The sequence below is a fragment of the Phocoena sinus genome, chromosome 11 (genome assembly GCF_008692025.1).
Source record: "Phocoena sinus isolate mPhoSin1 chromosome 11, mPhoSin1.pri, whole genome shotgun sequence".
Lineage (NCBI taxonomy): Eukaryota > Metazoa > Chordata > Mammalia > Artiodactyla > Phocoenidae > Phocoena > Phocoena sinus.
In genome coordinates this window covers 38264286-38292215 of record NC_045773.1, presented here as the reverse complement: position 1 = coordinate 38292215, position 27930 = coordinate 38264286, and the positions used below count along the sequence as shown (strand labels likewise).

The 27930-nt window shown below is 59.2% G+C and overlaps 1 protein-coding gene across 4 annotated transcripts in view; it reads left to right on the top strand.

Annotated features, from left to right (window-relative positions):
• The first annotated feature begins 423 nt into the window (after positions 1 to 423).
• The window catches only part of SEMA3F (semaphorin 3F), a 29324-nt gene continuing 1817 nt past the window's right edge, over positions 424 to 27930 (top strand). The window contains exons 1-20 of one of the 4 annotated variants that reach the window (XM_032650195.1): positions 424 to 914; positions 1312 to 1314; positions 2411 to 2566; positions 4930 to 5087; positions 19120 to 19280; positions 19376 to 19438; positions 19561 to 19680; positions 20366 to 20458; positions 22026 to 22119; positions 23519 to 23638; positions 23854 to 23993; positions 24113 to 24227; positions 24387 to 24456; positions 24622 to 24766; positions 25626 to 25848; positions 26486 to 26574; positions 26707 to 26748; positions 26932 to 27089; positions 27280 to 27347; positions 27630 to 27763. In XM_032650195.1, coding sequence (XP_032506086.1) covers positions 4976 to 5087; positions 19120 to 19280; positions 19376 to 19438; positions 19561 to 19680; positions 20366 to 20458; positions 22026 to 22119; positions 23519 to 23638; positions 23854 to 23993; positions 24113 to 24227; positions 24387 to 24456; positions 24622 to 24766; positions 25626 to 25848; positions 26486 to 26574; positions 26707 to 26748; positions 26932 to 27089; positions 27280 to 27347; positions 27630 to 27763 — 1947 coding nt within the window. In that variant the 5' untranslated portion in view covers positions 424 to 914; positions 1312 to 1314; positions 2411 to 2566; positions 4930 to 4975. Of the gene's footprint in view, positions 915 to 1311; positions 1315 to 1927; positions 2201 to 2410; positions 2567 to 4929; positions 5088 to 19119; positions 19281 to 19375; positions 19439 to 19560; positions 19681 to 20365; positions 20459 to 22025; positions 22120 to 23518; positions 23639 to 23853; positions 23994 to 24112; positions 24228 to 24386; positions 24457 to 24621; positions 24767 to 25625; positions 25849 to 26485; positions 26575 to 26706; positions 26749 to 26931; positions 27090 to 27279; positions 27348 to 27629; positions 27764 to 27930 lie in introns of those variants that run through there. The other 3 variants (XM_032650196.1, XM_032650193.1, XM_032650197.1) reach the window with 3 other exon arrangements.

The window sequence follows — 27930 nt, the reverse complement described above, 5'->3', positions numbered from 1 at the left end:
GGGCAGCGGGTGGGAAGGAGGGACACGGCAGGGGGTGCGCAGGTGAGCGTAGGCTCGTTGCTCCCGGGCGCGCCTGCCCTTCCCGCCAGGGAGTTGAGTGCTCGGGTAAACACCAGGCGCGGTGTGCGCGGTGTATCCACGGATAGACAAAGCCAGGGCGGGGCGGGGGCGCCGCCTGCGAAGCCAGGGCGGGGGCGCGAGGTGCCGATTAGCCTCCCAGGGCGCAGGCTGCCCCACCGCCTGGGAGCATCGAGCCCAGCCCGCGGACAGGTGGAGAGGGGGCGGGACGGCGGCCGGGCGGGTCCCGCCCTGGGGGTGGGGCCGGGCGGGGCGGGCGGGGCGGGGCCGCGCTATGCAAATGTCGCCCACGGGCGGCCAATTGCCGGCTCTCCCCGCGCGGCTCCGAGCGCCCCGTCCCGCCGGCGGCCGCGAGACCAGAGCAAGCGAGCGAGCGAGGGAACGGCCGCGGTCCGGTGACCCCCGAGCGCAGCCCAGCGCGGCCGGCCGGCCCCAGTCCAGAGACCAGGCGAGCGCAGCGCCACCGAGCCAAGCCGAGCGTAGCTCCCCGAAGCCCAGCGCGCGCCGTCGCCCGCGCCCCGCTCCGGGGAATGCGCCCTCGGCGCGCCGGCCAGGGGGCGCCCGCAGCCCACCCGGGGGGAGGCGGCCCCGAGCGCCCCTGAGCCTTCCCATGGCCCGGGATGGGGCCCGGGGCCTCGACTGCTGACGCGCCCGAAGCCCGCAGAACCCGTTAAGCCGGGGCCGCGGCCCCGACCCGGGCTCAGGCACAGCGGCGAGAGGGCGCGGGCAGGGCCATGGCCCCGGGGGGCCGCTAGCGCGGACCGGCTCAAGCGGGAGCCCCTCTGCTGCCGCCGCCGCCGCTGCTCGGGAGCCCAGGCCCCTCCGCCTTGGAAGAGGTGAGTGCGGCGGGAACCGGGAGGGAGCGGTCAGGCAGCCGGGCCACCCCGCGATCCCTCTGGGACCCGCGGCACTGCAACTCTGAGGAAGTGTCCGGGGCTTGGGGCTCAGAGAGCCAGGGGGCTTTCCGCGGACCCAGGGGTGACCAGACTGGAGTGGGTACCTATACCTGGCCGGGCTGCCCCGACCCTCAGCATCGAAGCGATGTGGAGATGTGTGGAGGATGTGGCCTGGGGGGTCACCAGTGTGCAAAGCAACTTTTTCTGTGAAAGGTTCTGGGTGGGTGGGTGGGTGCTTCCTTACACCTACACCGCCTTGTTCCTGGAGCGGGAGGCCTCATGCCCTTTCTCCTGGCTGAGCTCTCCCACTAACGCCTCAGGCAGCATTCTTCCCCAGTAGGTACGCCTGCCCTGCCTCAGTGTCCGGATCTGGGGATCGTCTACTGGAAGGGAAGCGCTATACTGGCAGCCCCCACGTGGAGGGTCTCCAAGATCAACAGGGCAGGACTGCCAGCCCCAAGGCTTTTCTCCCAGCTCTGTGCCAGCCCCCTGACCCCCTGCTGCTAGTTTGGGTTTGCTTTCCAGCAGGGAGTCTTGCTTGGATTAGGGGCCCTGCTGTATGTGGGGAGTAAGTGAGCTGGGAGAGCCTGCAGTCAAGCCCCCCATCTGGGCAGGCTGGGGCCCCAGTGGTTAAGTGGGCAGGGGACACTAGGAGCTAGGTGGACTTGCTTAGAGCAGATGGGACCAGAGCGTGTCAAGGTGGCCCAGGAATGAGGCAGGACTGGCAGGAGGGGTCAGCTGGAGCTAGGTCTGGAGGCCTGGCTGGATAAATAACTTCTAATTCTTGAGATAACTGTGTTGTGAACACCAGCCCATGAACACCTGGGGGAGGTGGGGGTGGGGGTGGGGAATGAAGGCACCGATGTGTCTGCTCTGGAGGTTGGGGGTTCCTGTCCTGAATTCATACAGATTGTCTCCCAGAAGCCCCTGTCCTAGTTGGAGAGATAGGAAAACTGCACCCAGAGGTTGGTAGGCTCATTCCAGTCCAGGGGGTTGGATGGAGCTGGAGCCTTTTCCCAGGCTGCATAGGGAGTGTGCCTGGACCCTTGGGGTAAGGTGTCCTGGAAGGTGAGGACACTGGGCACACCTACCCCTGCTGCTGCCCCTCAGTTCTGAAGGAGCCAGGCCCAGAAGTGCAGGGGGTTGGGGAGAGGAGGCCAGGAACCCAGCCTCAGACCCCTGCCGCTCCAGGAATACCTTGAAGGGGAAGATGGAGCGAAGCCCAGGTGACCTTGACTGGGAAACCCTGGCCATGAAATGGGGGGGTTTCAATACTAGCTATGCTGGTGTGTCTCTGCTTCCTGGTCCATAGGGTGTTGGGGGAGGGGGAAGCCAAGGAATCAGGAAGGAGCTCTGGCCTGCTGGGGGGGAGTATGAGAGCAGCTAGGTGGGGGGTGGGGTGCTGTTAATAATTTCTTCACCATGTTCCCCCGCAGCCCCTGCTCCTGCCTCCCTTCCATCCAGGCAGTTCTCAGCTCGAAGGAGCCAACCTTCCTTCCCTGAGGCAGGCTGCCCCCCACAACCCGCCCAAGCCTGAGAAGTCTGGATCAGTCTGGACAATTCGACCTCCTAGCCCCCTGCCCCACCCCCAGGTGCCTCCAGACCCCCTCGTTTGGCCGCCCCTTCCCTGCACCCCTTGCCAGCCCCAGCTCCTCGGTTCTTTGTTCGAACGTCTCTCCTCCGTCCCTCCCTCTCTCCTCCCTCTCTCCTCCTCCCTCCCGCCTGCCTCCCTCCCTTGCTCCCTCCCGCCAGCCTTCTTTCCTTCCTTCTCTGCTCTCCTCCTGGTGGGCTCCCAGGTGGCGGTGGCTGTTCCTTCTCTGTCCACCCACCTGGGCTGGGCCAGACTGGGGGCTTCTCTGGGGCTGGGGCTGGGTGGAATGCATCTAGGGGCTGGCAGAGGGGAAGCAACTGTGGAAATGCCCTCCCCTTTCCTCTCTCTGTCCTTCTCTTCCTCTTTTTCCTTCCCTCTCCTTCTCTCCTCCACCCCCCAGGCTGCCAAGGAGGGGGCCTAGACTTGGGCCTGAGGCCCCAACAGATTTGAACATCCCCCATTCACCCTTTTAAAGGGCCAAAGCATTGTGGGAGGTCCCTGTAGGGGCCCAGTGGAGCAAAGCCCTCCACGTTTCTGGACACCTTGGGGGACTCCACCACTGTCCTTGGTGACCCTGACCTTATCACCATGAAAATGGCTGTAGGAGAAATGAGGTCACAGGGAGGACGGGAGGCGAGTCACCCTGAGCCCCCTGATACAGAGGAACAAAGCTCTCTAAGGGACCCAGCCTGCATCTTGTCCTTCCCAAGCCAGGACAGTGTCTCCCAGCTTCCTTGAGCCCCACCCCACTAGCAGGTCAAGTTCTTGAACAAACATATGCTTGTAAGGACGAGTGTGGGCATGTAAGTGTGGACGTGTGTATATCCACAACTGTTAGTGGGGGCCTCCCAGGTGAACCCCAGGGTGCTGGTAGCTGCACAGCCCTTTCTCCCACCTGCCCGCCTCATCAGGGCCTGCCATTCAGTCAGCACCAGCTTTGTGCCCCAGCAGACTGGCGGAAGGGCTGGTTCTGATTCTCCCCTCCCTCCTTCAGCCATCCTCCCTAGGAGGGAGCACCTGTGATGGGGGATTTGGAAGGAACATGAGAGGTGTGTCAGGCACTCAGGAGAGGGTGTTCCCACAGAGGGCACCACATGGGGAATGGGTCAGTCAGCCTGAAGCTGCACTTCCTGTCTGAGGAACCACCAGTGGTTTGCTTGGCAGGAGAGGCAAGGTCTCGGGGGAAGTGGGCTAGGGAGGGCATCAGGGTCTGTCGAGTGGGGTTGGACAGTCAGATGTGGAGCCTGGGCCTTGCCTCAGTATGTGTTAGCCAGTGCAGGGGATTAACAGGCCACGTTACCTCTTACACCCCACCCCCACCTCAGGGTCCTAGAAGTGGGCCTGGGGTCCTGTCTCCCATGGGAGAAGGAAGTAGGCCAGACAGATCTGGGGGATGGGGCTCACATTGTCATTCTTGGTGCCCCCACCCCCAGTGCATCTGGTTGGGGGGGGCGCGGTTGGGAAGTTGGCACTGGTTTTCGCCTGGAGGGAGCAATATGTTCAGACAACTGGTGCTGGGCTGCGTTTACCCAACAGCCAGTCTGCCTGGGGAGACAATATTTGAAAAACATTGTATGGAAACTTGGGCCTGCTGGGGGTATGGGAGTTCTGCAGGGGACACTGAGGCTGGCTCAGACCCTGCCCCAGGCCTGCTGGCCGTCCTCGCTCCCCTTCTTTGCCCTCTGTAGGCAGAGCTGGAAATTTTCCTGGCAGGAAGTCCTTCTGTATGTCTGACCTGGATCCCTCCTGCTGTGATTTCAGTAAAAGTAGACCCTACTGTTCTTTGACTCTCCTTTTCTGGCTGCTGTCTCTCTCTCACTCTAGGCCATCTGTGTGTGTCTCACTCATCCTCCACTCCCTCATGCTCCCAACCCCAATAATCAGGTTCAGATTTCCCTATACTAGAAGGAGAGATTTGGCTGGAGCCAGCAGGACTGGACCCATCTCTTCCCTCATTCCTTGAAGTGGGAGAGGGAAGGAACAGCCCATTTGGTTGGGGGTGGATGCAAGGGAACTAGAGAGGGCTGTAAGATCACCTGCTTGAGCTGAGCATTGTGAATGGAAGTCAGGAAGCTGTGATGCGGGGAGGGTTTGAGTCTCCCATGACCCCTATTAGTCCTGGGACCCTAGGCTGCCCTCAGTGGCTGGTCTTTAGACCCATTGTTTGGGACAAGAAAGAATATGAGGTTTTCACACTGAGGCATTCATGGCCCCAGTCTGAGGGTGTGAGCAAGGAGACACCCATCGCCCTATTTATTCAGATAGGGAAACTGAGGCACCTTGGGCAGAATTACACAGGGAAATGTTGGTAGGGCAGGATACCCCACTCTGCCTCACACATTGCAATCTTGCTCCCCCTCCCAGGTGTCTAGCCGGCTGCCTGATTTCTGGGCCCTAGGCCCCTCCCACAATGCCTGTTGCTGGCCTCCTCCTCTGGGCTTCCCTACTGACTGGGGCCTGGCCAGCCACCCCAACCCAGGACTACCTCCCGGCCACGCCCCGGGTCCGGCTTTCATTTAAAGGTAAGAGGCTGCCTTGCTGTTCCCCAGCATCCTCCTCTGTCCAGAGCACTTGGCCCTGTTGCACAGGAGAGAGAAGAGAGGTCAGAGCAAAAAAGGACAAATTGTGCAGCCACATGGGTCACACTGGGTGTGTTGGGGCTGACAAAGGAGGTGGTGACTTGCTGGGAAAGGCTGGAGACTGGACTACTTAGATATTTGGAGAAGGGTCCTGAGTCTGGGCTGCTGCTTTTTTTTTTTTTTTTTTTTTTTTTTTTTGCTGCATTGGATGAGGGATCTCAGTTCCCCAACCAGGGATTGAACCTGCGGTGGAAGCATGGAGTCTCAACCACTGTATCGCCAGGGAAGTCCCCAGACGGCTTCTAGAGCCAGAATATGTGGCCTCTGGGTTTGAGTCTGCAGAGCATCTCCCTCTGTGTGATAACTGGGGTGACAGAGGTGTCTTGCCTTTCAAACTTGTGTTTGCAGAAGCCCTTCCCTGGGTTTCCCTGGTGGCGCAGTGGTTAAGAGTCTGCCTGCCGATGTAGGGGACACGGGTTCGTGCCCCGGGAAGATCCCACATGCCGCGGAGCGGCTGCGCCTGTGAGCCATGGCCACTGAGCCTGCACGTCTGGAGCCTGTGCTCCGCAACTGTAGAGGCCACAACAGTGAGAGGCCTGCGTACCACAAAACAAAACAAACAGAAGCCCTTCCCTGCCACTGGTCCTGCCCTGCCTGGTGAGACAATCAGGGCAGACACTGAGGCCTCCGAAAGCTAGAGGAGCAGGGCCTGCTCTGCTGGGCTGTGGGTGCTTGAGGAATCTTCCTATGGGTCTCCATGTGGGAGGGGTTCCCAGGAATTGGGGAGGGGGCTCTTGGCTGTGACTAGAGACTAGACCACCCGGTAAGTTCAGGGAGAGCACGTGCTGTTCTGACAGGCCTGACATCTCCAGTGAGCACTTTGCTTGAAGTCACTGGAACGTTACAATGATGAGTTGGGGTCTGCAGAATGAGATGCTAGTCCCCTGGCTCCATCACCTTTGCAGCTAACCCACTAGGCAGGTGAACACATGTGCCACACATACTCTCCAGGCATACCGATGGCTCACTCACTAGCCACTTCCTCGAAGGTGTGCATGATCCAAGAGTCTATCCTCGGCCTGGGATAAGGGACAGCAGCCATGCTTGGGGGACCTGGGGTCACCGCTGAGTTCTCAGCCTTGGCCTTCCTCTGGCCCAGGGTCACTTGGTCCAGCTGCCTGCCCTGAGTGGGACCGACTCAGCCCTGGCTGACCAGATTTCCGGATGCACTTATAAGGGTGAAAGGCTGGGCCTACCTTTCCTTCCTCAGGCTTGGCTGAGGCCCAGCCCCCACCTCACCATGTTCCCATGTCCCCCAGCAGAGCCCCTCTCCTGGCTCCATATTACCTGTGCAACTTGATGGGGGAGTGGGGAGTCAATTTCTGAGGATGTGCCTGGAAGGAGTCCTGCACAGGGCCTGAGAAATGGGCAGAAGAGTTGGTTGTTTGGGTTGTAAAAGACAACTTCTCTCCTAGGCCTAAGAAGGTGAGATACTTATTCTGCTGATATCTCTACCCTTTCCTGGTGGAAGTCCTCGGAGCTGATTAATAAATATTGAAGGGGCCTGGTCCCCCTCTCACCCCATTCCAAGCCCATGGTGCCAGCAGGGAGAATAGAGCATCCCCTCCCCCCACAGGGGCAGGGCAGGTGACTTGGTTTCCGCACCCCTGGGATCCTGGAACCAAGACGTCCACTCTGGGTATTACTTTTGTCATCACCCTGGAGACCCATGAGAGGAAGCAGGAGAAACAAGATATTGGGAGGGTCTCTGTACACTCCTTTTAAACCTTCTTGGACCTGCAGGGGCAAAGGGGCAAAGGCTTTTGTTCCTTTCTTCCAGAGAGGGAAACCGAGTATCAGGCAAGGGCAGGGCCACGGTCAGGCAGGAGGCAGAGGAGAGACCAGAAATAGTGCTGGTGCTCTGGCCTTGCCGACGCCTGAAGCCCACATCGGTCAGGTCGATTCCCCCTCAATTAGCTCTGAAGCTGACACCCACAGTGACTAAAAGCCCAACTCACTGGCAGCCAGCCTGTGGCGCTGACTCTTGTGGCAGCCTGGGGTGGGGCTGTAGGCTGCCTGGGGCCACCCCATCCCCAGGCCTCTGTGCTTTTGCATGGGCAGGTTTCCCTGTCCTGAATGACCTTTCTGTTTCCTACTTGATCTCCTATCCTACTTTTATGCTTAGATGTCACTTAGTTTAGCAGATTCTTGAGTACCTGCCATGTGCCAGGCCCTGTGCTGAGCACTGGGGACTGTGCAGTGAACAAGATGGGGTGCTCACAGACAAAGTGGCTGAAAAGACAATGGACACCCAGCTGGCCGGTGACTCCTGGGAACTCAGCACTTACTGTGCACCAGGCCCTGTGCACCCCTCTCCCCCCTCGTGCTGGATGGTCTCAGGCAGCTCATGCCTACGATGCGGCCCTCAGTGAGGAGTAGGCCCTCACTGATCATTTGTGGAGTGAGAATAGAGACCAACACCTACAGAACCTGGACCCTGGCCTGGCTGTGGCCAGGGCTGGGGGGAGCTTCTCCTCCTGTATATACAAGAGGGGCACAGAGAGGGCTGCTCTTGGGAACACTGGTGGTCACTGTGGCTTCATGCCTCAGTTTCTCCATCTGTGCCTTGGATGGATATAGCAGCTGCCATACCAGGCCTCAGGGCCTCCCTTACCCTAGGCACATCCCCTCCCTTGCCTGGGTCCTGCTGCAGTTGGGAGGTGCTAGTTCCGGCCTAGACGGGCCGGACCCTCTAAGCCGGAGGTTCTGGTATGAGGGGCCACACTGCCCAGGGCAGATAAAGGAACAAAGGCCGGAACTGGGCCAGGCTTGGGCTTGCTGCCTGCCCATCCGCCTGGGCACCCCAGCCAGGCCTAAAGCTGAGAGAGGGTTTAAGGGAGAAGGGACCCAGGGTTCAGTCAGAGTGGGGAGACTCCTATGGCCCATCTGCTGAGCTTCCATCAGCAGCACAGCCAAGGTCATGCAGAAATGAGGGGTCAAGTGAGGAGGATTTTCAGGAGCAGGAGAGCTATTTTTTGAGAGCTCATGGATGCTTACAACTAGAGAGCCTGGGCAGCAGGGCCCTCTTTTCACCACCTATCCTTGCCTGGGCCTGGAGTCCCCTTAACCCCAGAGTCACTGGCCAAGCCTGGGAGAAAAAAACCTCTCCCTTCCCCCACCCTGAGATGGTCCAAGCCCTGGGGTACCACCTCCCACTGCAGAGGGAGGTGTGAGGGCCCTGCCAGGTCCTTTGTTTAGCTTGGGGAATGTTTACTTTTTCCCAGGAAGCCACCCCCACAATACACTGCTGCTGCCTGGGCTGGCTTTGGCCAGGACTTGAGGCCAAGAGGTGTTTGGAGGGGGAAAGCGGTCTTGTGATGACATGAGGTGGCTGGGCTACTGGGGAAACTGAGGCCGGAGTAAGGAGATGGAATGGAAGGTCACCTTGCCAGGGGAGGTCAGGAAAGATGAAAATAATAGAAATAACAGTAGGTACCCATGATAATAACCAAGTGGTAGTCCCTCCAAGGCCTGGGGAGGGGGACTGCCTGGGTATCCTGTGAGGAATCAGACCCAGAGGCTTTCCCGGGTCACTCAGGAGCAGGACTAAGATGGAGCCTGGCTCTGCCTGATGTCTGAACCTGTCCCAGTACTGGGGGTGGAGGGCAGGTTGGGGATGCAGGCGCAGCCCTCTTCCATGGGCTCCGGCTCGGGCTTGGGCTCGAGCTCCAGGACCCTGCAGTGCCGGCTTTAGCCTGCCCAGCCTCACTTCCCAAGGAAAGGGCTGGGTTTGCACTGGTCAGTCTTCTTGTGCTCTCTACCACTGGAGAAACAGCACTTGGGTTTGCTTATTTCTTATGAATCCAGTTGTCCATCACCCCAGCCCCTCCACTGATCAGAGTCCTCTAGGAAGCTCTCTCCCTTCAGAGAAGGAAAACCAGGGTCCAGGAGTGAAAAGGGCTTCTATGACCAGAGCAGCCCTGGGGTTCAGCCTTCTCAAGAGTCTGGGTGTATCTGGCTTGCTCTTTGGGAAGGACATTTTGCAGGTGGAGGGTGAACGGGTTGGTGCTGGTCAGTGCCCACCAGCCCTCCTCAGCCCAGCTTCTGAGCCTCTGGGGCTATTGGGCCCATAACAGTGCCACCACTTACATCATTTGCGTGTGGCATTTGAGAACCAAAGTCGCCAGATCTCCTTATTAGGAAATGAGATCGGAGGTTAGGAAGGGTCACAGTCCATTTACTTCACCCAAGGGGGAGTGAGTATGGGGTGAATACGGATTGAATTGGAAGGGCCTTTAGCAAGCCTCGACTTAGCTGGCCTGACTGAATGGTGTGAGGAGTGGGGCTGGGGAGCTTAAGGACCCTCCCTTGCCCACCAGGGGGGCTCCCTGGCCAGCCAAACAGGCTTGGAGCTTCAGATTGCAAGGGACAGGTGAGAAGGCCCAGGAGCTTGGAGGCCAGGGGTGCTGGGTAGGTGGCTTTGACAGCTACAGGGGGACTTGGAGCTAGCAAACTGGGGAGGTGTGGGTATTCCAGGATGAGCCTGATGAGGGAGGAAGGAAGACTCAAAGCATGAACTTGAGCCGAGATCCCTGCGTTTCGAATCTCAGTTTTCCTGGAAATGAGAGCCGCCTCACTCCTGAGAGGGGACTTGGAAATGGCCGCTTTGGGAGTTGGGAGGTCCTGGGTGCTGGTTGGCTGCCCCTCAGCTGGCCAGGGATCAGCCCTTGGAGAGAGCGGGGCAGGTCCTTGTGCTTGCCGAGAGCCTGCCTGAGGCCCAGCCTGGGTCAGCCAGGCCAGGGCCTGAGGCTCTCAGCTGTGGTCCTTCCAGGTCCAGCCAAGCTTCAGATGGGACCGCCACTGGCTGGGCCTCCGCAGCACAGGCCTTGTCTCTGGTTCCCTGGCACGACGCCCACCCCTCCCTCCCTGGCTCCAGCTTCCCTTGGCACGGAGTGAGGAGCTGGTGCATGCTCAAGGAGTAAATCATGTTCCTTGGCAGCCCCCACTGCTTCGTAATCGTAAAGAATTTAAAGAGAAACCACCAAGATAAAAATCTCATCCTGGCCCATAAAGGCATCTTTCACCCTGTGGCTTGGGAGGTGGCGGCCTCAGAGTGGGCTCCTGGCTGTCTGCACCTGTGTGTGTGCACCTCCAACCCTGTGACCTCTCCAGAGGTGGTGGGGAGCCCAGAGGGTGTCTTCAGAGCTGTGGGTACTTGGCTTCCGACTCCTGGGAGACCTCCCGCTCCTCCCCCAGGGCAGGCGGTGGGACACTTAATTTGGTAGAATGAAGAGGTGGTGCTGTGTGTGCTCAACCAGAGAGCTGGCCCTGAAGGCAGGCAAACCTCTATCCTACCTTGTCAGCTGTGTGATCTTAAGACAAGTAGCTTAGGCTCTCCCACCCCCGGTTTCTCCATGTAAGGTAGGGATGGCAGTGGCCCCATGGAAACAGCATCCTGAGGTCTCAAGCTGCCTAGCTTGCATCCTGGCCATGGGTAGACCTTGCGTAGTGAAGTCCCTCTGTGTCCCTGCTGCCTCATCTGTAAAATGGGGGCAAAAATGGTGCTGACTTCATTGTGTTTTGTGCATTAACTTTTTTTTTTTTTTAAATGCTTGGCTTTTTTGTTTGTTTGTTTTGTTTGTTTATTTATTTATTTATTTTTGGCTGTGTTGGGTCTTCATTTCTGTGCGAGGGCTTTCTCTAGTTGTGGCAAGTGGGGGGCCACTCTTCATTGCGGTGCGCGGGCCTCTCACTATCGTGGCCTCTCTTGTTGCGGAGCACAGGCTCCAGACGCGCAGGCTCAGTAGTTGTGGCTCACGGGCCCAGCCGCTCCGTGGCATGTGGGATTTTCCCAGACCAGGGCTCGAACCCGTGTCCCCTGCATTAGCAGGCAGATTCTCAACCCCTGCGCCACCAGAGAAGCCCTGTGCGTTAACTTTTTGTGAATACAGTTATGGCTCTGGCAAAGGAAGTCTCAGAAACTAAGAGCTACTCTGAGGGTGGCAGACACCCTCAGAGGGCTGAGGGCTGATCCTGGGGGTGCCCCAGGAGTCCGTACTGCCTCACCTCTCCCTCTAGATTTCTAACCTTTGGTAAAGCAGATGGTGTTTGGAAAGGACTGCAAGAGGGACCCTGAGCCCTGTGGATGGAGTGGGGTCAGGAGGAGGAGGATGCCTACCATGGGTGTCTGGACAGGATTTGTGGAGGAGGCTACATCACAAACGGGAAGGGAGATTTCGGGAGCGGGAAGAGCAGGAGCAGAGGCGGGGTGTGTGCGGTGCAGCAGTTGGGGAAGGGCGAACGCTAGATGGAGTCTTGCTCTTGGTGCTAGGATATAGAGTTTGCACTTTCTCCTTGTGGTTTTTGAGCTCTTTTTTTCATGGCAGAGGTACCAAATACATACTGGGAAAAAGATAATGCATTTGGGGAAGGGATGCCATGGAGGGGGCTCTCCCAGAGATGAGTGTCCCAGTCTGGTTGGGGCCCACGATCTGCTGCAGTGACACAGCCCGCAACCCCCCCGACCCCACACCCTGCACTGTTCTAGCTCCTACAGCTTGTGCTAGGGGTGACCAGACCTGGGTTACTCACTTGGGCATCTACATGACTGGCCCGGGAGTATGTTTTCTTGGCCTGACCTGGCGCTGTCCTGGGAATCTGAGCCCTGCCTCAAGGGAGCCCTTAGAGCTCTGGAGAAGCAGAGAAGATTCCTGCTGCATTTTTCTTAGAAATAGCAAGAGGGCCTTTGCCAGAGGCCTGGATGCCAGAAGGCTCCGATCTGAATCCAAAGCCCAGCTCACGTGGGTGCCTGAGCTTGGCAGGCCTGCAGGCCCCCGCCCCCCAGGCTGCTGAGCAGCCCCTGGGAGAGGGTGGATGTCTCCTGGGGTTGCTTACTGATCCTGACCTGGCAAAGAATGGGGTCTGGGCGGTGGCTGCTGGCCTAGGTTCCAGGAGGCCAGCCCGTGGCGGAGGGAGGCTCAGCTAGGCTGACCTGTGGCATCCTCACAGGGGCTGCTGGCAAGTATTGCCTATCTGCTGTATCTCTGCAGGGCAGAGACAGCCCCAAAGCAACAAGCCCCTCCAGGGACCAGGAGGCCTCTGGGGCGTGAGGCCTCAGCTCCACCCCCTTCCCCCAGTCTTCATCCTTCCTTCCTTCCCCTGATCTCCCCTTGTCTGCATCTCCTCCCATCACTACCATGACCCCTCCGTGGCTTCCTACCCGGACATGCTCTTTCCTCTAAGGTCTCTGCACCCAGCCAAGGGCCTTGTTTCTTCCCGTTTAGGGCTCAGTGCTGATGCCCTCATTTCCTTCCAGGGGCAGAGTCCACTGTGTGGACCTGCTGGTCCACCAGCCTGGGTGGCTCCTGTCAGTCCTACACTACAAGTGTAGAGCAACAGCTAGAATGTGGGGGCCTCCTGGGCTCCTGCAGCACCTGAGGTGGAATGGGTGGCACTCCAGGCTCCTCTGCTCAAGGCTGCTCACGCTGTCATTTTGCTTAGCACTCTCCAGTCCTAGCACCAGGCCTGTGTGGAGTACTCGCTGCTGCTTTCTGGACTGGCGACCAGCTAAGTCATGCCTGGAGTCCTGACACAGCCTCACCACATCCCTCAAGGCTGACCCTGAGCACACATCTGTCTGTGCGGTGCCTCAGTGTCCCCATCTGAATATTGGCGGGGAGGGGGGGGCGCTAAGACTGTCTGGGACATCCTGGGAATCTCTGGGTGGGTGATGTGAAGGGGCTGCAGGGACCCCAGGAGTCTGAGGAGGGCAGAGATGGGGGCTGGGCCCAGGGCAGGGGGAGGGTCTTGACACCCACCAGCCTGTTGGTCCCATCCTGGCCTGTCTGTCTGGTTGATTTATCAGAGTAAATGAGCCATGGAGAGTTTGTTGTCTTTTGCAGTCACAGGGAGGAGGAGGTGGTGGAGGAAGGAGTGAGGGGTTTCCGGGCCAGGTCTGGAATGTGGGAGGAGGGGTGGGCTCCCCGAGGCCTGTGGAACTGGAGGCTCTGATACACTCTGCCCACCTGAGAAATGGATTGGTGCCACCCTCCCCTCAGGACCAGCCCCTCTTCCCACCCCCTTCCCACTTCTTGGGGCACATTCCAGTGTGAGCTGCTTGCCTGGCCCAGGCCCCCTCCTCCCACCCCAGGCTCAGGGACCGCCTTGACCCTTCAAGCCAGCCTCCTTGACCACACTGTGTCTTTTCCAAGCTGGGCAAGAGCTCTGAACTTTGCCTGGCCTGCGGATGCCCAAAGGTGTCCTCCTAGGCAGCCGTGCATGCCATCCGGGTCCAGGTAGGACATCCTGGCCCCCTGAGCCACCAGCCCAGACCTAGAACAATCAGGCACCATGTGGTACTGGGGTTGGGCAGGGATCAATGGAAGCACCGAGGCTGGAGGGCTCCCTACCTGCTGGGACACAATGGTCTAAAGTCACTGGACATCCTTAGTGGGGAGAGATGTAGAACCTTTGCTGTCCACCACGTGTGTGTGCCAGGGAGTGACTCTGCTGCCCCTTCCCACCTGGCTTTTTCCCGGGTCAGGATGAGCTGTGCCCCCAGCCTGTCTTCTCCTGGGCGGAGCAGGTGGGCGCTGGGGCGGAACGGGCGTGGGAACAGCATGCCTGGGCCTGCCGGTCCCAGGCCCCAGGCCCCAACCCCCAACCCCCAGCCCTTAGCCCCCAAAATGGGAGGGAAGCCTGCAGCAGAGCTTAGCCCAGCTGGGCTGCTCCAGCTCGGCTCCAGCTTGGTGTTTACTGAACAGCTGCGATGTTTACAGTAGCCCTATAGAAGGGACCCCTTGTTCCAGAAGATTTCCCATCTTGTGGGTCCCACTGGGGGCTCTTCTGACTTCACCACCTCTCCGCACCCCTGGGATAGGCATGTCAGGGTGGCAGGGACTACAACCATCTCCACCCTCTCCAGCGCTGGGCCAGTGTCTTGGCACCTGCCCCTCCACCATTCACTCTGGCCTTGGGTCCCTCTCCCCTGGAGGAGCTGACATTCCCAGGAAGTGGCAGCTTTAAGTGATGAAATACGGTAACTGGGTCCCCAGTTCAGACTTTTAAATTAAATTCAATCAGAGCCGTTATTGAATATAAACACGTGGAGTCATTTACATGTTAATTATGTTGAATGGACTATGAGGCCATAATTAGTTGCTAATTGGGTGAGAGTGGCCGTAATTGGTTTTGTTGGCACTGACCTGGCTCACCTGCCTAGGGGGAAGAGGGGCGAGTATGGATGCCTCCTAGGGAGGCTTCTGGGTCTCCGATCTGGACAGCTTGATCCAGAGATGGGATTGAAGAGGACAGATTTTGAGGAGCTTGGGACCAGAGGAACCTGGAGCCTACCCCCCAGCGAAGAGGCAGCTTAAGCCCCAGGCAAAACCCTGGGTCTGGCTTCTAGGGGTTCCCATCTAGAACATCCCTAGGGATGGGGTGGGAGGTGGGACTGGGAGAGCCAGCCCCTGAATCAAAGGTGACAGCCTCTTCTGCCCAGCCCCATGTGGGACCTGGACCTGAACAAATGGTAAATGCCTAAGAGAGGGTCCATGGGAGTACAAGGCAGATGCCACCCTGGTATGTCAAGGCAGATGCTGGGGCCCTGGATTGGCCTGGCCAGGGTTGGAGTCTTGGCATTGAGGTACGAGTAAGGTGGATGTGCTGAGCAGGAAGAAAGGTGCATGCAAAGGCTTTAGGGAGGCCCTGCCCCCAGCTCGCCTGGCTGGGGCTCCAGGGTTACAAGGCTGTGGCCACGGGCTGAGGCCTTCCGGCTGGCCTCTCATTAAAAGAGGATTAGGCCGAGAGCCAGTGGGTCAGCCCAGCCCCTGGGCCTTCCCTCTGGGGCCCCTCACAGCTTGAGGGAGTGGTAAAGGGGCCGGGGGCCAACCCTCCCTAGAGCCCATGGGAGTGTCCAGGAGGGACCCTGCCATTCCTGCTGCTGCTACTGCTACCATCTCCTTATCCACCTCAGTTTCCCTCCTCAGAAGGGCAGGGGGATAAAGTACTGACCAGAGACCCCGGCCAGCACCCCCACCCCTCACCCCCAGCCTCATTTCTCTTCATCTTAGGGATTAAGGCTGGACCAGCCCACATGAAGTCAGAGGTCAGGGCTGAGCTGCCGGGACCTGTCTATCACCTCCCAGTACCCAAGCACAGCCCAGGGAGGTGACCCTGTCCGTCAGGGCCTGCTGCTTTGTAGGGCTGTAACCAAGGGGGCGGGGTACCCATCTCTGATCCAAGACCCCCCTTTTGCAGCAGCCCCTGCCTCACTGGCAAGCAGACCTGGTGTCCTAGAGACAGGCAGCAGGGGTCGGGGGCCGCCCACTCGGGGTCTGCGGGTGAGGGCTGCAGACACGCCTCCTCAGTGCTGTCCTCGCCCACCACCTCCTTTAAAGTAAGGCATCATCAGCTGCTTCCCAGAGAGGAGGAAACAGAGACCCCCAGGATTAAGCCTCCTTTACACTGAGAAAATTCCTGCTTCTGGACCTTTGCCAGGCCGTTCTGGGCCAGGACCCCAAGTGTCTAACGGCCATGGGAGAGTGCTAGAGGCTGGAAACGACTGCGGAAATGAGGTGTCTGATGCCAGAAAAGGCTCTTCCTTCCCCATGACGGGAAAAGCCTTCCCGGATGTCACCCCACCCAACCTGTGCCCAGCCTGGATGAGGGCATGGGGGTGGGGAGCTCTTCCCTGGAGCATCACTCAGGCACACCACCCTCCCTCCCCAAGGTCAGAGCTTATACAAACTTGAATCCCTGACACCCACAGAGCCTTTGGTTGTGCCCCAGCCCCTCCCTCTGTATTGTCCTGGGGGTGGGGGAGGGGCGACACTCCTGCTATCAGAGCTGGGCCTGGGGCAAGTGGAGCAGAGGTGGGGACTGGCCTGAGGACAGGAGCAACCTCAGTCCGTGTCAGCTCCCCCACATCCATGCCCCCTCAGGCCCCCAGGTCCCCTTGGCCCAAGTCCCTGCTCCTCAGTGGGGCTGAGGGCCAGTAAGCTCTAGCCCTGCTGACACTGCGGGTGTCAGAGCAGCATGCCCAGGGCTACTCAACCACCATCTGCCCTGACCCGGGCTTCTTGGAGGAGTGAAGGCCCCCTGTTCCTCTACCCTGCGGCAGAGTGAGGAGGTGGGACAGCACACCAATTTCACTCCTCACCCTGTGACCTAAGGTGAGCACCACTCTCCCCTGGGCCTCAGTCTTCGTGTCTGGAGCTGGGGATGCAGGGCTGTCATGGGGACCCTTATTTGAATTCTTTACTACAATCTGGCATGAGGGAAATGAGTGCTCCGAGACCACAACTGGGGTCATGAAGCCCATGCCAGAGCCAGAGATTCCTCCCCCTTGCTCCCACCCATTTCCTACCCCACACAGCCTTATGGGGGCTCCCCACACCCGCCTTAGTTTCCACAGAGACCAAAACATCACATCCTGTGACAACAGAGCCATTGACGCCATATCCCGTGGCCACTGGGAGCGGTCCCGAGGGTCCTGAGTCATGTGCCCTGTCAATGGAGGACGAGTCACCTTCCGGCCCTGGCCCTCCCTACAGGCAGTCCCCACCACCAAGGACTGGCTCTGCCGGCACCTGACCCTCCTTTAGCCCAAAAGGCCATGGACCTGGGTGGGAATATCACGCTCCATGCACACTGACATGTCACTTCCCTGCTCTGTGCCTCTCATCTGTAATTTGGATGTTAATGAGCACAGGGCTTTGCACATAATAGGTACTGGATGACTAAGTAAGAGGCTCCCTCCATTCCCACCTCTACCAAAGGGCTCAGGCACAGAGAGTTGAGAGGGAGGATGTCAGATCAAGGCTGGTCTCCTGCTCCTCACGTAGGTCTCAGTTGCCTCATCTGCTGAATGGTGTCTCCTCTGTCTGTACTTGGGAGGGGGACTTGGACTTGGGGGTCGTGGCACTGTAGAGGGGGAGGGTCTGGATTATAGGGACCCAAGGCTAGGCGGGGATGGGAAGGTAGACATTATGGCTGGTTGTATCCCTGGGGCTAGATATTTGGAGCTCCCCGCACCTTAGGTGTCTGTGTCTGAAGGTGCCCACTTCAGCCTCGCCTCCCTTCCCCCCATTGCCCCCCAAATGCCCCCTAGCCCAGCAGGACGGGTAAGGGCGCAGTCAAGGCCATGCCCCCAGCCAGGGTATAAATAACCCCTGGCGGGCTCTCCCAGCCTGGGGGGGCTCCGCTGGCAGCCCCACTTCCTCTCTGGCCACTTCCTGGCCCTGGGTTGGCGAGGGGGGGGAGTGTTTACTTTCCTGTTGTCACTATGGCCGGGTGGCCAGGCGGGGGACTCCGAGTGGCCCAACAACAGGTGCAGGACAGGTGCTCAGGCTGCCCTGCCTAGGACTTCAGAGGCACCGCTGATGAGGCTGTAGCCAGGCAGGGATCGGCCCTTTGATCCCTTGGCGTCCCTGCGTCCCAGTGGTGGGCCAAGGTCATCACCTGTATTCTCTTGCTGCCATAGTCAGGGCTGGGCAGGGCAAAGGCCGTTGCCTTGCCCAGCCCTCAGATGTGGGCTCTGGGTCTGCTGTGGGACTCCCCTGGCTCCCAGCCCACCTCACACACCCATCTCAGCACATCCTGAAGCTCCCATTCAGAGCTGCTCTCAGGCACAGCCCCTCCAGCTCCATTCCTGGGTCTCCAGCACACAGCAGGGGTCAAGTTCAGCCAGGCCAGTCAGAGACAGCAGCCTTGACTAAATGGGATGGGGCCACCTGCTTGTTCCACCTTCAGGCAGCATCTATGGCTCTCAGTGACCTCAGATCCCAGGGCTCAGATTCTCCCTCTCCAGACCTCCCCCTTGATAGCCCCACCTGTGAAATGGGTTACCAGATGTGGGGCAGGGAGATGCGATGTGTAAGTTCCCCTTGGTGGATGTGTCATCTGATGTAGGACACATATGTGCGTGTGTGTATACCTGGGCCGTGTGCATGCATACATACTCCTCTGTGTGCTGCCATCTCTAGCCTCCTGTGCTGGTGAACATTCATCACCCTCACTGCAATCTCTTCTCTCCTGCGGAGCTAAAACTAGCTGGGGGTGGGTAGAGGAGGGACTTGCCAAGGGGACCCCTCGGAACTCCCTCTCCCAGAGGAAGGCTCCCAAGTTTCCTGGAGTCCTCTGTCATTGGCCTATCATTAGCCAAGTTTCCTCCTGTCTTTCATCCCCAGAAAGGAGGACTTTCCCTCAGCAACCTGAGGGTGAGAGGGCCAGGGCTGCCAGACTCACAGAAGGGAAACTGAGGACTCAGCTGGACCCTGTCGCCAGCCCTGGGGATGCTGCGGCACTGGGGGGAGGGCCTCTTTCCTGGGAAAGACTTCCTGGATGGTTCAGAGTGGCCTGAGGATTCCACCATCAGCAACCCTGTGGGGTCTGGGGGAAGCCCAAGGTCTGTTGGGCAGTTTGGCTCCAGCAGGGCTTTCCGGTGTCCTGGCTAACCTTCTTCAGGCAAGGTGGGGACCTTGCTGTGTGCCAGCTTTGCCCTCTGTCTTGTTGGCAGCTGGGGTGAGGACAGGGCTCCCTGGCTCTGTGCCAGCATTTGTGAGCTGTCCTGGTTGCACCTGCCCCCCACCCCTCTGTTCATTAACCCTTTTAGGCCCCTGTGGGAAGCTGGCCCCACCCTGAGCATGGGAACATTAACTCCCCACCTGAGCAGAGAGTCTTTGATGCCATCACACACCCTGGCCCACGCCCGCTGCCCTTTCATTGGGACCCAGAGACTGGCTGGGCTGCCGATGAATCAGTGCCCCGGCTTTGGGTGTGGCCCCTTCCCTGGCCTGCCCAACTGTCCCACGTTCTCCTCCCAGAATGTCAGGGACTAGAGAGGGAACCCAGCAGGCCCTGGAGGGGAAGCTGGGGGTTTAAGATGACCGTGTGGTGGGGCTACCCCCTCTGTCAAAGCGGGTATGGGTGGATGGTCTCCAAGAGCCCTCACTGCTGTTCTGCCCTCTGCCCACAGAGCTTAAGGCCACAGGCACGGCCCACTTCTTCAACTTCCTGCTCAACACAACTGATTACCGAATCCTGCTCAAGGACGAGGACCATGACCGCATGTATGTGGGCAGCAAGGACTACGTGCTGTCTCTGGACCTGCATGACATCAACCGCGAGCCCCTCATTGTAAGGGCCAGCCCAGATGTGGTGGGGAGATGAGGGACACGCGCCCCAGGGCTGGGGGCCCTTCCAGCGGGCCCTCTGACCTCCATCTCTGGCAGATCCACTGGGCAGCCTCCCCACAGCGCATTGAGGAGTGTGTGCTCTCAGGCAAGGATGGCAACGTGAGTGCGGTGGGGTCACAGGTGGGGTGGGGGAAGGTGGCGGCGGGGGACAGGGGACTTCAGGAAGGCACTGGGGCCAGGCAGGCATCTGGGCACTTCCTTGGCTTTCCCTCTGGCCCCAGGGTGAGTGCGGGAACTTCGTCAGGCTCATCCAGCCCTGGAACCGAACACACCTGTATGTGTGCGGGACCGGCGCCTACAACCCCATGTGCACCTATGTAAACCGCGGCCGCCGCGCCCAGGTAAGCCTCGCCCACCCTGGCCCTGTGCTGCCCTCCCTGATAGCTACCTTCCAGGGTTCTGATGGGAGGATGGGCTTGAGCCTCAGCCCTGCCACTTCCCGGCCCTGTGACCTTGGGTGAGTGACTTCTTCCACCTCTCAGAGCCTCAGTTTCCTCTCCTGAAAATGGGGCTAATAGCTGCCTTTCTCACAGGTCGGTGTGAGGAGGAGGCAGTGAGCTAACGCTCTCAGAGGTCTTAGCACTGTGCCTGGCATGTAGTGAGCGCTTCCTCCATATGTGGACGGTGCCCCTGCAGCCAAGCCAGAGGGCCTGGTGGGGGCCTCAGCATCAGGAGGCTGGACGCCTGGGTCAGCTTCTGCCATACGGCCTGGGGGAGAGCTGCCCCTTCCTCAGCTCTGCCCCACCCTGCCTGCTTTTGCCCTCCTCCATTTCCATGTGGGCATGCGTGTGAGCTGGTGTGACCTTGTAGGGAGTGTGTGAGAACGATTGGACCTAAGGGGCACAGGTGTGTGCAGGTGTGCCCCAGCTGTGTGTATGTGTTCACACAGGGGTGCATATATGTGCTCTGGGGGCTCAGGTGCTCCCATGTGTTCCTGGCATGTGTGGTGTGAGAAGCTGGCAGCCCGAGCCCGCTCCCCCAGCCCCTGCCACCCCTGGCTCTAACCCGTATTCCTCGTCTTCTCAGGCCACGCCCTGGACCCAGATGCAGGTGGTCAGAGGCCGAGGCAGCAGAGCCACCGATGGTGCCCTCCACCCGACGCCCACAGCCCCACGCCAGGTGGGCCTCATCCCTTCAGGCTCTTGCCAGGCAGCACTGCCTCTGAACCGAACTCATCCTGGGCCTGGCCTTCCAGCCAGGAGCCTGCACCCCAGGCCAGCCTCCCCCGGGTCTTCCGTCCACCTCTGTGTCCCCCTCCCACTCCTTCCCCTGCAGTGCCCTCAGCCTCTGAAGGCATTCCCAGTTGGACTCATGTCAGCCTCAGTGTGACAAGAAATCATGAAGCCATCAGGTGGGAAAGACAGGAGCCCTGGGGACAACCATGCCTCCGCCCTCAGAACACGTGTGTAGACATGCGTGGGCACGCGTTGGGCACTCTCCAACCCACACCTTACTTAGCACCCAGCGTGGGAAAATGGCACATGTGTGCAGCCTGACACATAGCTCTTAGGTGTCCATGCCCCATGCCTCACTTGGGGCACGGGTTAACCCCTGGGGTGGGAGGGGCAGAGCTGTGTGTCTACTAGACTTGACCCAGGACAGGGCTGAGGGACTGGGCCGGGGCTGGGGGGCGCTGGGGCTGGGCAGGGGCGGGCAGGGGGGCAGGGGCTGCCGGTGAGTGATAGAGCAAGTGGTCACTTGAGCTCGCGTGTCTGTGGCAGGGAGTGCTGAGAAGTGGGGCCGCTCAGACTCTGCGTGTGTGGGCCCAGGGTGTGAACAGTGGGTTCCATGTGTTGGCAGTGATGCGTGCCGAGCTGTGTGTGCAGCCCCGTGTGTGCAGGAAGTCATGTGTGCAGAGTGTAACTGGAAGCAGGCCTGTGTACACCTTCCCATCACCATCCCTGCCACCTGCTGCCACCTCCTTCCTGCCTCTGTGCCTCTCTCCTCTTCCTCCCTTAACCTCCTCATGAGCTCGTCCTGCCCAGTGCCTTCACCAGCCTTCCTCCTAGCATCTTCAGGGATGGGCTGGGAGGCATGGGGCGGGGGGCCTTTGTGAATTCCATGTGGTCTGGGCTGGACCCCTCAGCTCCTGGCTCCCTGCGGAGACATGTGGAGCTGGGGGCTCTGCTGAGGGGCAGGGAAAAGGCCCTGGCCTATTAGTCTATCCTGAGGACCACAGGTAGGGCACAAAACCCGGCGACAACGATAACCTCAGAGCCCTCTGGCCTGGTGGGACCTGATGGCAAAGGACAGGATCCCAGGCCTTTGGCCAGTAACCCTGCCCTTCATGGCCCAAGACAGGCAGCCACAGCTCAAAGAGTTGTGCCTCTGTGTCCCAAGGGGGCCCTGGCCAGAATCTTCCTGAACCAGTTGGCATGGAGGGGCTTCAGCCCCTATAAGCCCACCTGATGCCCCTCTCATGGTCCCCAAAGCAGAGTCCTCCGAGACGTGATTCCCAGGTCTTATCTGAGATCTAGACCAGGAAGCACCTCCCTGGGAACCCTCAGCACCGCCCTGCCCTGGGAGACCTGGCAAGATAGAGTTAAAACCCATTGAAATCTGGGGAGTGGAGCAGGGTGGCTTCAGGGTTTCCCTGGGGGCTCGCTCTCACCCTGGGAGCTTGATGACCCTTGCCTTTCGTGTGCGGGATGGCTTGGATGATGCCGAGCCCCTCTCTGCCTTGCAGGATTACATCTTCTACCTGGAGCCTGAGAAACTCGAGTCAGGAAAGGGCAAGTGTCCCTACGACCCCAAGCTGGACACAGCCTCAGCCCTCATCAGTGAGTGCTCCCACCCCACCCTGGTTCTAAAGCCTAAAGGTGTGACTTCTGCCTCTGGAGCAGGGAGCATGGCACCAACACTTTACCCCAGGGAAGAGACCATGAAACTGCTGTGTCTGAAACCTGCCCCCCCATCACCCCCACAATGTGGCCCCACTTGGCAAGGGGAAGGGTACAGACCAGACCCCAGTGTGCGCAGAGGGGCAGAGACTAGGTGGTATGAGCCTCCATCTATCCCCTCGAATGGGGGTGCGGTGGGCGCAGGGGACAGATTCTACCCTGAAATCCACAGTGTGGTCCATGCAAAGGCCAGAACCCTCCTGGCCACAGGCTTCCTGGAAGAGAAGACAAGTGGAGTCTGTACTGAGGGTGGTATGAGGCAGTGGTCCCATAGCATGTTCTCGGATTGTCTGTCAGGCTGGGAGAGGCCCACAAGGCAGCACCAATGGAGAGTCCTGGCCCAGAGACCAGCTTGGGGAGTTTGTTTCTGGTCTGGCCATGTTTCTGGTCTGGCCAAGTGTCTGAGAGAGTTGGGAGAATGTTTTCTGGGGAGGAGTCCTGCCTGGGGCCTCAGAAGCAGCTGTTGCCCCTACCCCCAGGTTGGGTGAGGCCACTGCTGACCCAGGTCCCTGCACTCTGCCTACTTTCTGGCTGCCCAACTGAGTCTACCTCTCAGCAGCTACTGGGCAGTGTGCCACCTCCAAGCCTGGGAAAGGCAGAGGGTGGGCATTATCCTCTCCCTCTTGGTGAGTAAGAAGGTCCTAGCCGGATGGCAGGGTCCAGACCAGGGAGTCTGATGGGGGAAGACAGGGCCTGCCCTGGGGGAGTCTAGAGGGAAGACTTGGAGTGGTGTGCTGGAGCCAGTGTGTTTGTCAAATTTTCTGTTCAAATTTTCAGGTATTCTGTGAGCCAGCTACTAAACACAGCTATTGTTAGAAAGCAAATTATATACACTTACAGTTAAATAAATTACTTTAAAAACAAAGGTAAAAATACTCAAAACTCATTACTTGCTAATTATTTCACTACATTTTATTATTATCTATGTTCTTGAGATTATTTACATTTCTCGTATCTATGGGGTGGAAACACTAGACAATGGTTTTGGCAGGTCTTCCCAACTCTACTTTCAGTGAGTGACCTCAGGTTAGCAGCTTGAGATCAGCCATGGTGGGAGTATTTACACCACAGAAATTGGCTCTGGCTGCTAATCAGAGCCAACTGCTGCTAATCCCAGTCCTCCCAGAGCCAGTTGTTAAAACATTCACCAACGCCCCACTGATACAATCGCCCTGGAGAACCTGAGGGGGAGATGGGACCCTGCCCTGGAGGTCATGTGTGCTGTGCACCGGCCTTAGCCAAGGGCGTCCCCCTGACTGACCCACTGGCCCACCCACAGACGAGGAGCTCTATGCAGGTGTGTACATCGACTTCATGGGCACCGACGCGGCCATCTTCCGCACGCTTGGAAAGCAGACGGCCATGCGCACGGATCAGTACAACTCCCGGTGGCTCAATGGTGAGCAGAGCCCACAACACCTCCAGTGGGCAGCATGTCTGGGGTGCGGCACAGAGATCATAAAGAAACACTCGTGGGAGAATTTTTGGCCCTTGACTGGCTGGAGCAGGGGTAGTTTCTTATCCCGGGAAGACTCGGGGGTCTTCTTGTACCTGGCCCGGGAAAGAGGCTTTGTCCAAGGAGGGTGCGGTTCACTGACGCCTGCACACCTGCAGACCCTTCATTCATCCACGCTGAGCTCATCCCTGACAGTGCCGAGCGCAATGACGACAAGCTCTACTTCTTCTTCCGTGAGCGGTCTGCGGAGGCACCGCAGAGCCCCGCCGTGTATGCCCGCATCGGGCGGATCTGCCTGGTATGAGGCCCCTTGCTGCCCCCTCCCCAGGCCCAGTCCTGGTTCCATCAGCCCTGCTCTGTCAGGGTCTTTGAGGTGAGTGAGCTGATCTGACCCAGCCCCTGCCCCCTGCCCCCCAGAACGATGACGGCGGCCACTGCTGCCTGGTCAACAAGTGGAGCACATTCCTGAAGGCAAGGCTGGTCTGCTCTGTGCCAGGCGAGGATGGCATCGAGACCCACTTTGACGAGCTCCGTGAGCACCCGGCAGGCGGGCGGGGGCCTATGGCTACTGCAGGGGATGGCGGCCGGATGGGTGGTCAGGGGAAGCCTGGTGCCCCCCACCCAGGACTGGGCAGGGCCTTGGGGCTCGAGGCCAAGGTACCCTCCCAGCTCCCTCTCCTTCTGTCCCCAGAGGATGTGTTTGTCCAGCAGACCCAAGATGTGAGGAACCCAGTCATTTACGCTGTCTTTATCTCCTCGGGGTGAGACTGGGGCTGGGGCCGGCAGTGGCAGGGTGTGGCTGAGTAGGGAGCTGTGATTTGTGGAGGACCCCATCCTGCTGGGGAGCTGTGGGTGAGGGCAGGCTGGGGAGGGACCCTGGGCCAAGGGTCTGCCCCACCCGCAGCAGCAGCCTGCCTTGCCCGCAGCTCTGTGTTCCGAGGCTCTGCCGTGTGTGTCTACTCCATGGCTGACATTCGCATGGTCTTCAATGGGCCCTTTGCCCACAAGGAGGGCCCCAACTACCAATGGATGCCCTTCTCAGGGAAGATGCCCTACCCACGGCCCGGCACGGTGAGGACCCCACTCACTCCACCTTTCCCTTTCCTCTCTTTCCACGAGAACTGTGCTGGATCAGGCCCTTTGCAGACATGGGCCGCACCATCGTGGCACTCACAGCCAAGTTGGCGGGGGCGGGGGCGGAGGTGGACCATACACACATAAACTCACCATTCATCCTCAATAAAGCTGAAGTTAAAACAAAACACACCGTAAGGAAAACTCCACCGTTTACACACAGTGTCGGGCTGTGAAAGAATCCAGCTAGAATCCTGAAACAAAGATGGTGGCTGGGTGTGGCAGGCTGCTCCCTCTGGGAGGCTGTTTGGAGGCTGAAAGTTGTAGGGAAGTCTTCAAGGCAGGCTGGAGATGGGGGTGAGCAGGAGCCCCTGCAGTAGTGGGAGGCGATTCACCTGATCTTGGTGTGACATGGACCACTGCGGGAGTCTAAGCAGGAGGGCTTCGTGATCGGATCACATGCCTAGGGTGTTAAAGGATCTCCGGGCCTGCCATCCTGCTGAGCAGGGGTGGAGCTGGGGAAGTGGTGCACTGGAAGAACAGTCAGAGGAAGGAGACAAGCGGGTGGGGATGAGGACCTAGAAAGGCCATTGTCAGCTCTGCCAAACGCTGCCACAAAGTCATGGCACATGAAGCTGGGGAGATGGCCATGGGATTTGACCATGTGAGACCTTGGGACCTCAGCTGGTGCAGGACGTGCAGAGAGGTTGGGTATTGGGCAAAAGCCCAGATGGGTGTTCTGAGAAGCGGAGCAGGTGGAGCTGGTGGGGACAGACAGAGCGGAGACCTCTTTTGAAGCTAATGGGTCCAGGGTGCCCTGGGCAGCCTGGGCCTGACACTCATCACCTGCCTGCAGTGCCCTGGTGGAACCTTCACGCCATCCATGAAGTCCACCAAGGACTATCCTGATGAAGTGATCAACTTCATGCGCACCCACCCACTCATGTACCAGGCCGTTTACCCTCTGCAGCGGCGGCCCCTAGTGGTCCGCACAGGCTCTCCTTACCGTCTCACCACTGTTGCCGTGGACCAGGTGGATGCAGCCGACGGGCGCTATGAGGTGCTTTTCCTGGGCACAGGTACCCACTGCTGCTCCCGGCCCCTCCCACACTGGGCCCACTGGGTGGAGGGTACTGATCCATAGGGCTGGGCCCTGCCCTGCTAGGGGGTTATTACAGGGTTGTCAATGTCAGCTCTGCCATCTTCATCCTTTGGAGGCTTCTCTCTATTACCAGGATAACTGAGAATGGGGATGGCGAAACCCCATTTTCATCCCTATCCCTGGTGGCCGGGAGAGCAGGGACACTGGGTGCCTGGGGACCCATGTTTGGGCAGAAAGAGGGAGGACAGAGCCAGACACCTCCAGCATACCTGGGTCCAAATACTGACACACATGCTCTCGTGTGCACATGCAAACTGCACCCACCGCTGTTCCAGTAGCCCTCAACATAAGGGAACACTTCCTGCAGCCTGTTCGCAGCTTCCCAAAATGAGGGTCTGGGGTCAGAGGAGCAGACTCTAGCTGTGACTCCCCCCTTATCCAGGGCCAGTCTCCTTAGACCTCTTCCCCTCATCTGGGGGCAACTCTTCAACCTTGGCAACTCTCCCACTCCACTGCCCTTGGGGGGTCTGGGCCCTGGTGGGGGAAGGGGCTGAGGCTGGTGCCCCTTTCCCAGCGTCCTCAGCCCCACTGAGGCCCTGCCCGGCCCGTTCCAGACCGCGGGACAGTGCAGAAGGTCATTGTGCTGCCTAAGGATGACCAGCAGATGGAGGAGCTCATGCTAGAGGAGGTGGAGGTCTTCAAGGTGGGTGTGACACCACCCAGTCCTGTCCTCCTCACCATGGCTCTCCTCAGTACCACCTCCTGACCTCAGACCTCCAGGTCAGGACAGGAAGGGGGTCCCCAGGGTCATAAGCTAATCCCTCTCTTCTTCTAGGACCCGGCATCTGTTAAGACCATGACCATCTCTTCCAAGAGGGTGAGTTTTGGCGAGGTGGGCTGAGGGTAGGGATGGAGGCTGCTTCACTTTGGGGTCAAGCCCTTGGCAAAGAGATGGGGACACTGAGGCACAGCACAAGAAGGGGAGGAGCCTGGCCCAACTGGCTCCTAAGGAAGGTTGGCTATGGGGAGGGAACTGACAAGCTCCTACCCCTGCCCACAGCAACAACTGTACGTGGCCTCAGCCGTGGGCGTCACACACCTGAGCCTGCACCGCTGCCAGGCATATGGGGCCGCCTGTGCCGACTGCTGCCTTGCCCGGGACCCCTACTGTGCCTGGGATGGCCAAGCCTGTTCCCGCTACACAGCGTCCTCTAAGAGGTGTGAACCCCGAGACCCTTGGAATTTTGGCCACCAGACCCAGGGCTCTGTCCTGGAGGTCTAGAGGTGGATGTGATATTACCCTTGGGGACTTTATGGGTGAGACATCCTACCCTGGAGTTTTGGGGCTATAGAGACTTGGGGGGCAAGTTTTCTTGGGAATACTCCTTCAGGAGCTATCTTCATCCAGGCGGAGCCGCCGGCAGGACGTCCGGCACGGGAACCCCATCAGGCAGTGCCGTGGGTTCAATTCCAACGGTGAGTGCTCTATGTCTCACCACTGGGTGCTCCTCGGTGCGGAGCTGTGCAGCCCACAGAGCTGCTCATGGGGCCCCCACTGGAAGGATTCTCACATGGTCTGTGGGGGTGAGGGGGTGAGGGGTTTTGGAGAAGGGATGTCCTCGGCCACCCCCTCAAGGAGTGGATGCCTGATGGCACAGCCCTGCCTGTATAGGTGGGTATCCCTGTATATGCCCCTCGCCAGCTTGCAGTCTGCCAAGAGGTAGTGCTGCTTTCACGTGGCACCCTCTTGTTCTACAGCCAATAAGAATGCCGTGGAGTCTGTGCAGTATGGCGTGGCAGGGAGCGCAGCCTTCCTTGAGTGCCAGCCCCGCTCGCCCCAGGCTACCGTTAAGTGGCTGTTCCAGCGAGATCCGAGTGACCGGCGCCGAGAGGTGATTTCCTGTGCCCCACAGTCCTCACCATGGTTGGGAGAGTCCCTTGTACAGTCGAAATTCTACGTGGGTGAAATGTGGTATAGGAACCAAACTGGGGCAGCCCTCATTCTAAGAAAGTCCTTCCAAGCTCCCTTCCCTATGTGGAGATCATTTGGGTGAATCCA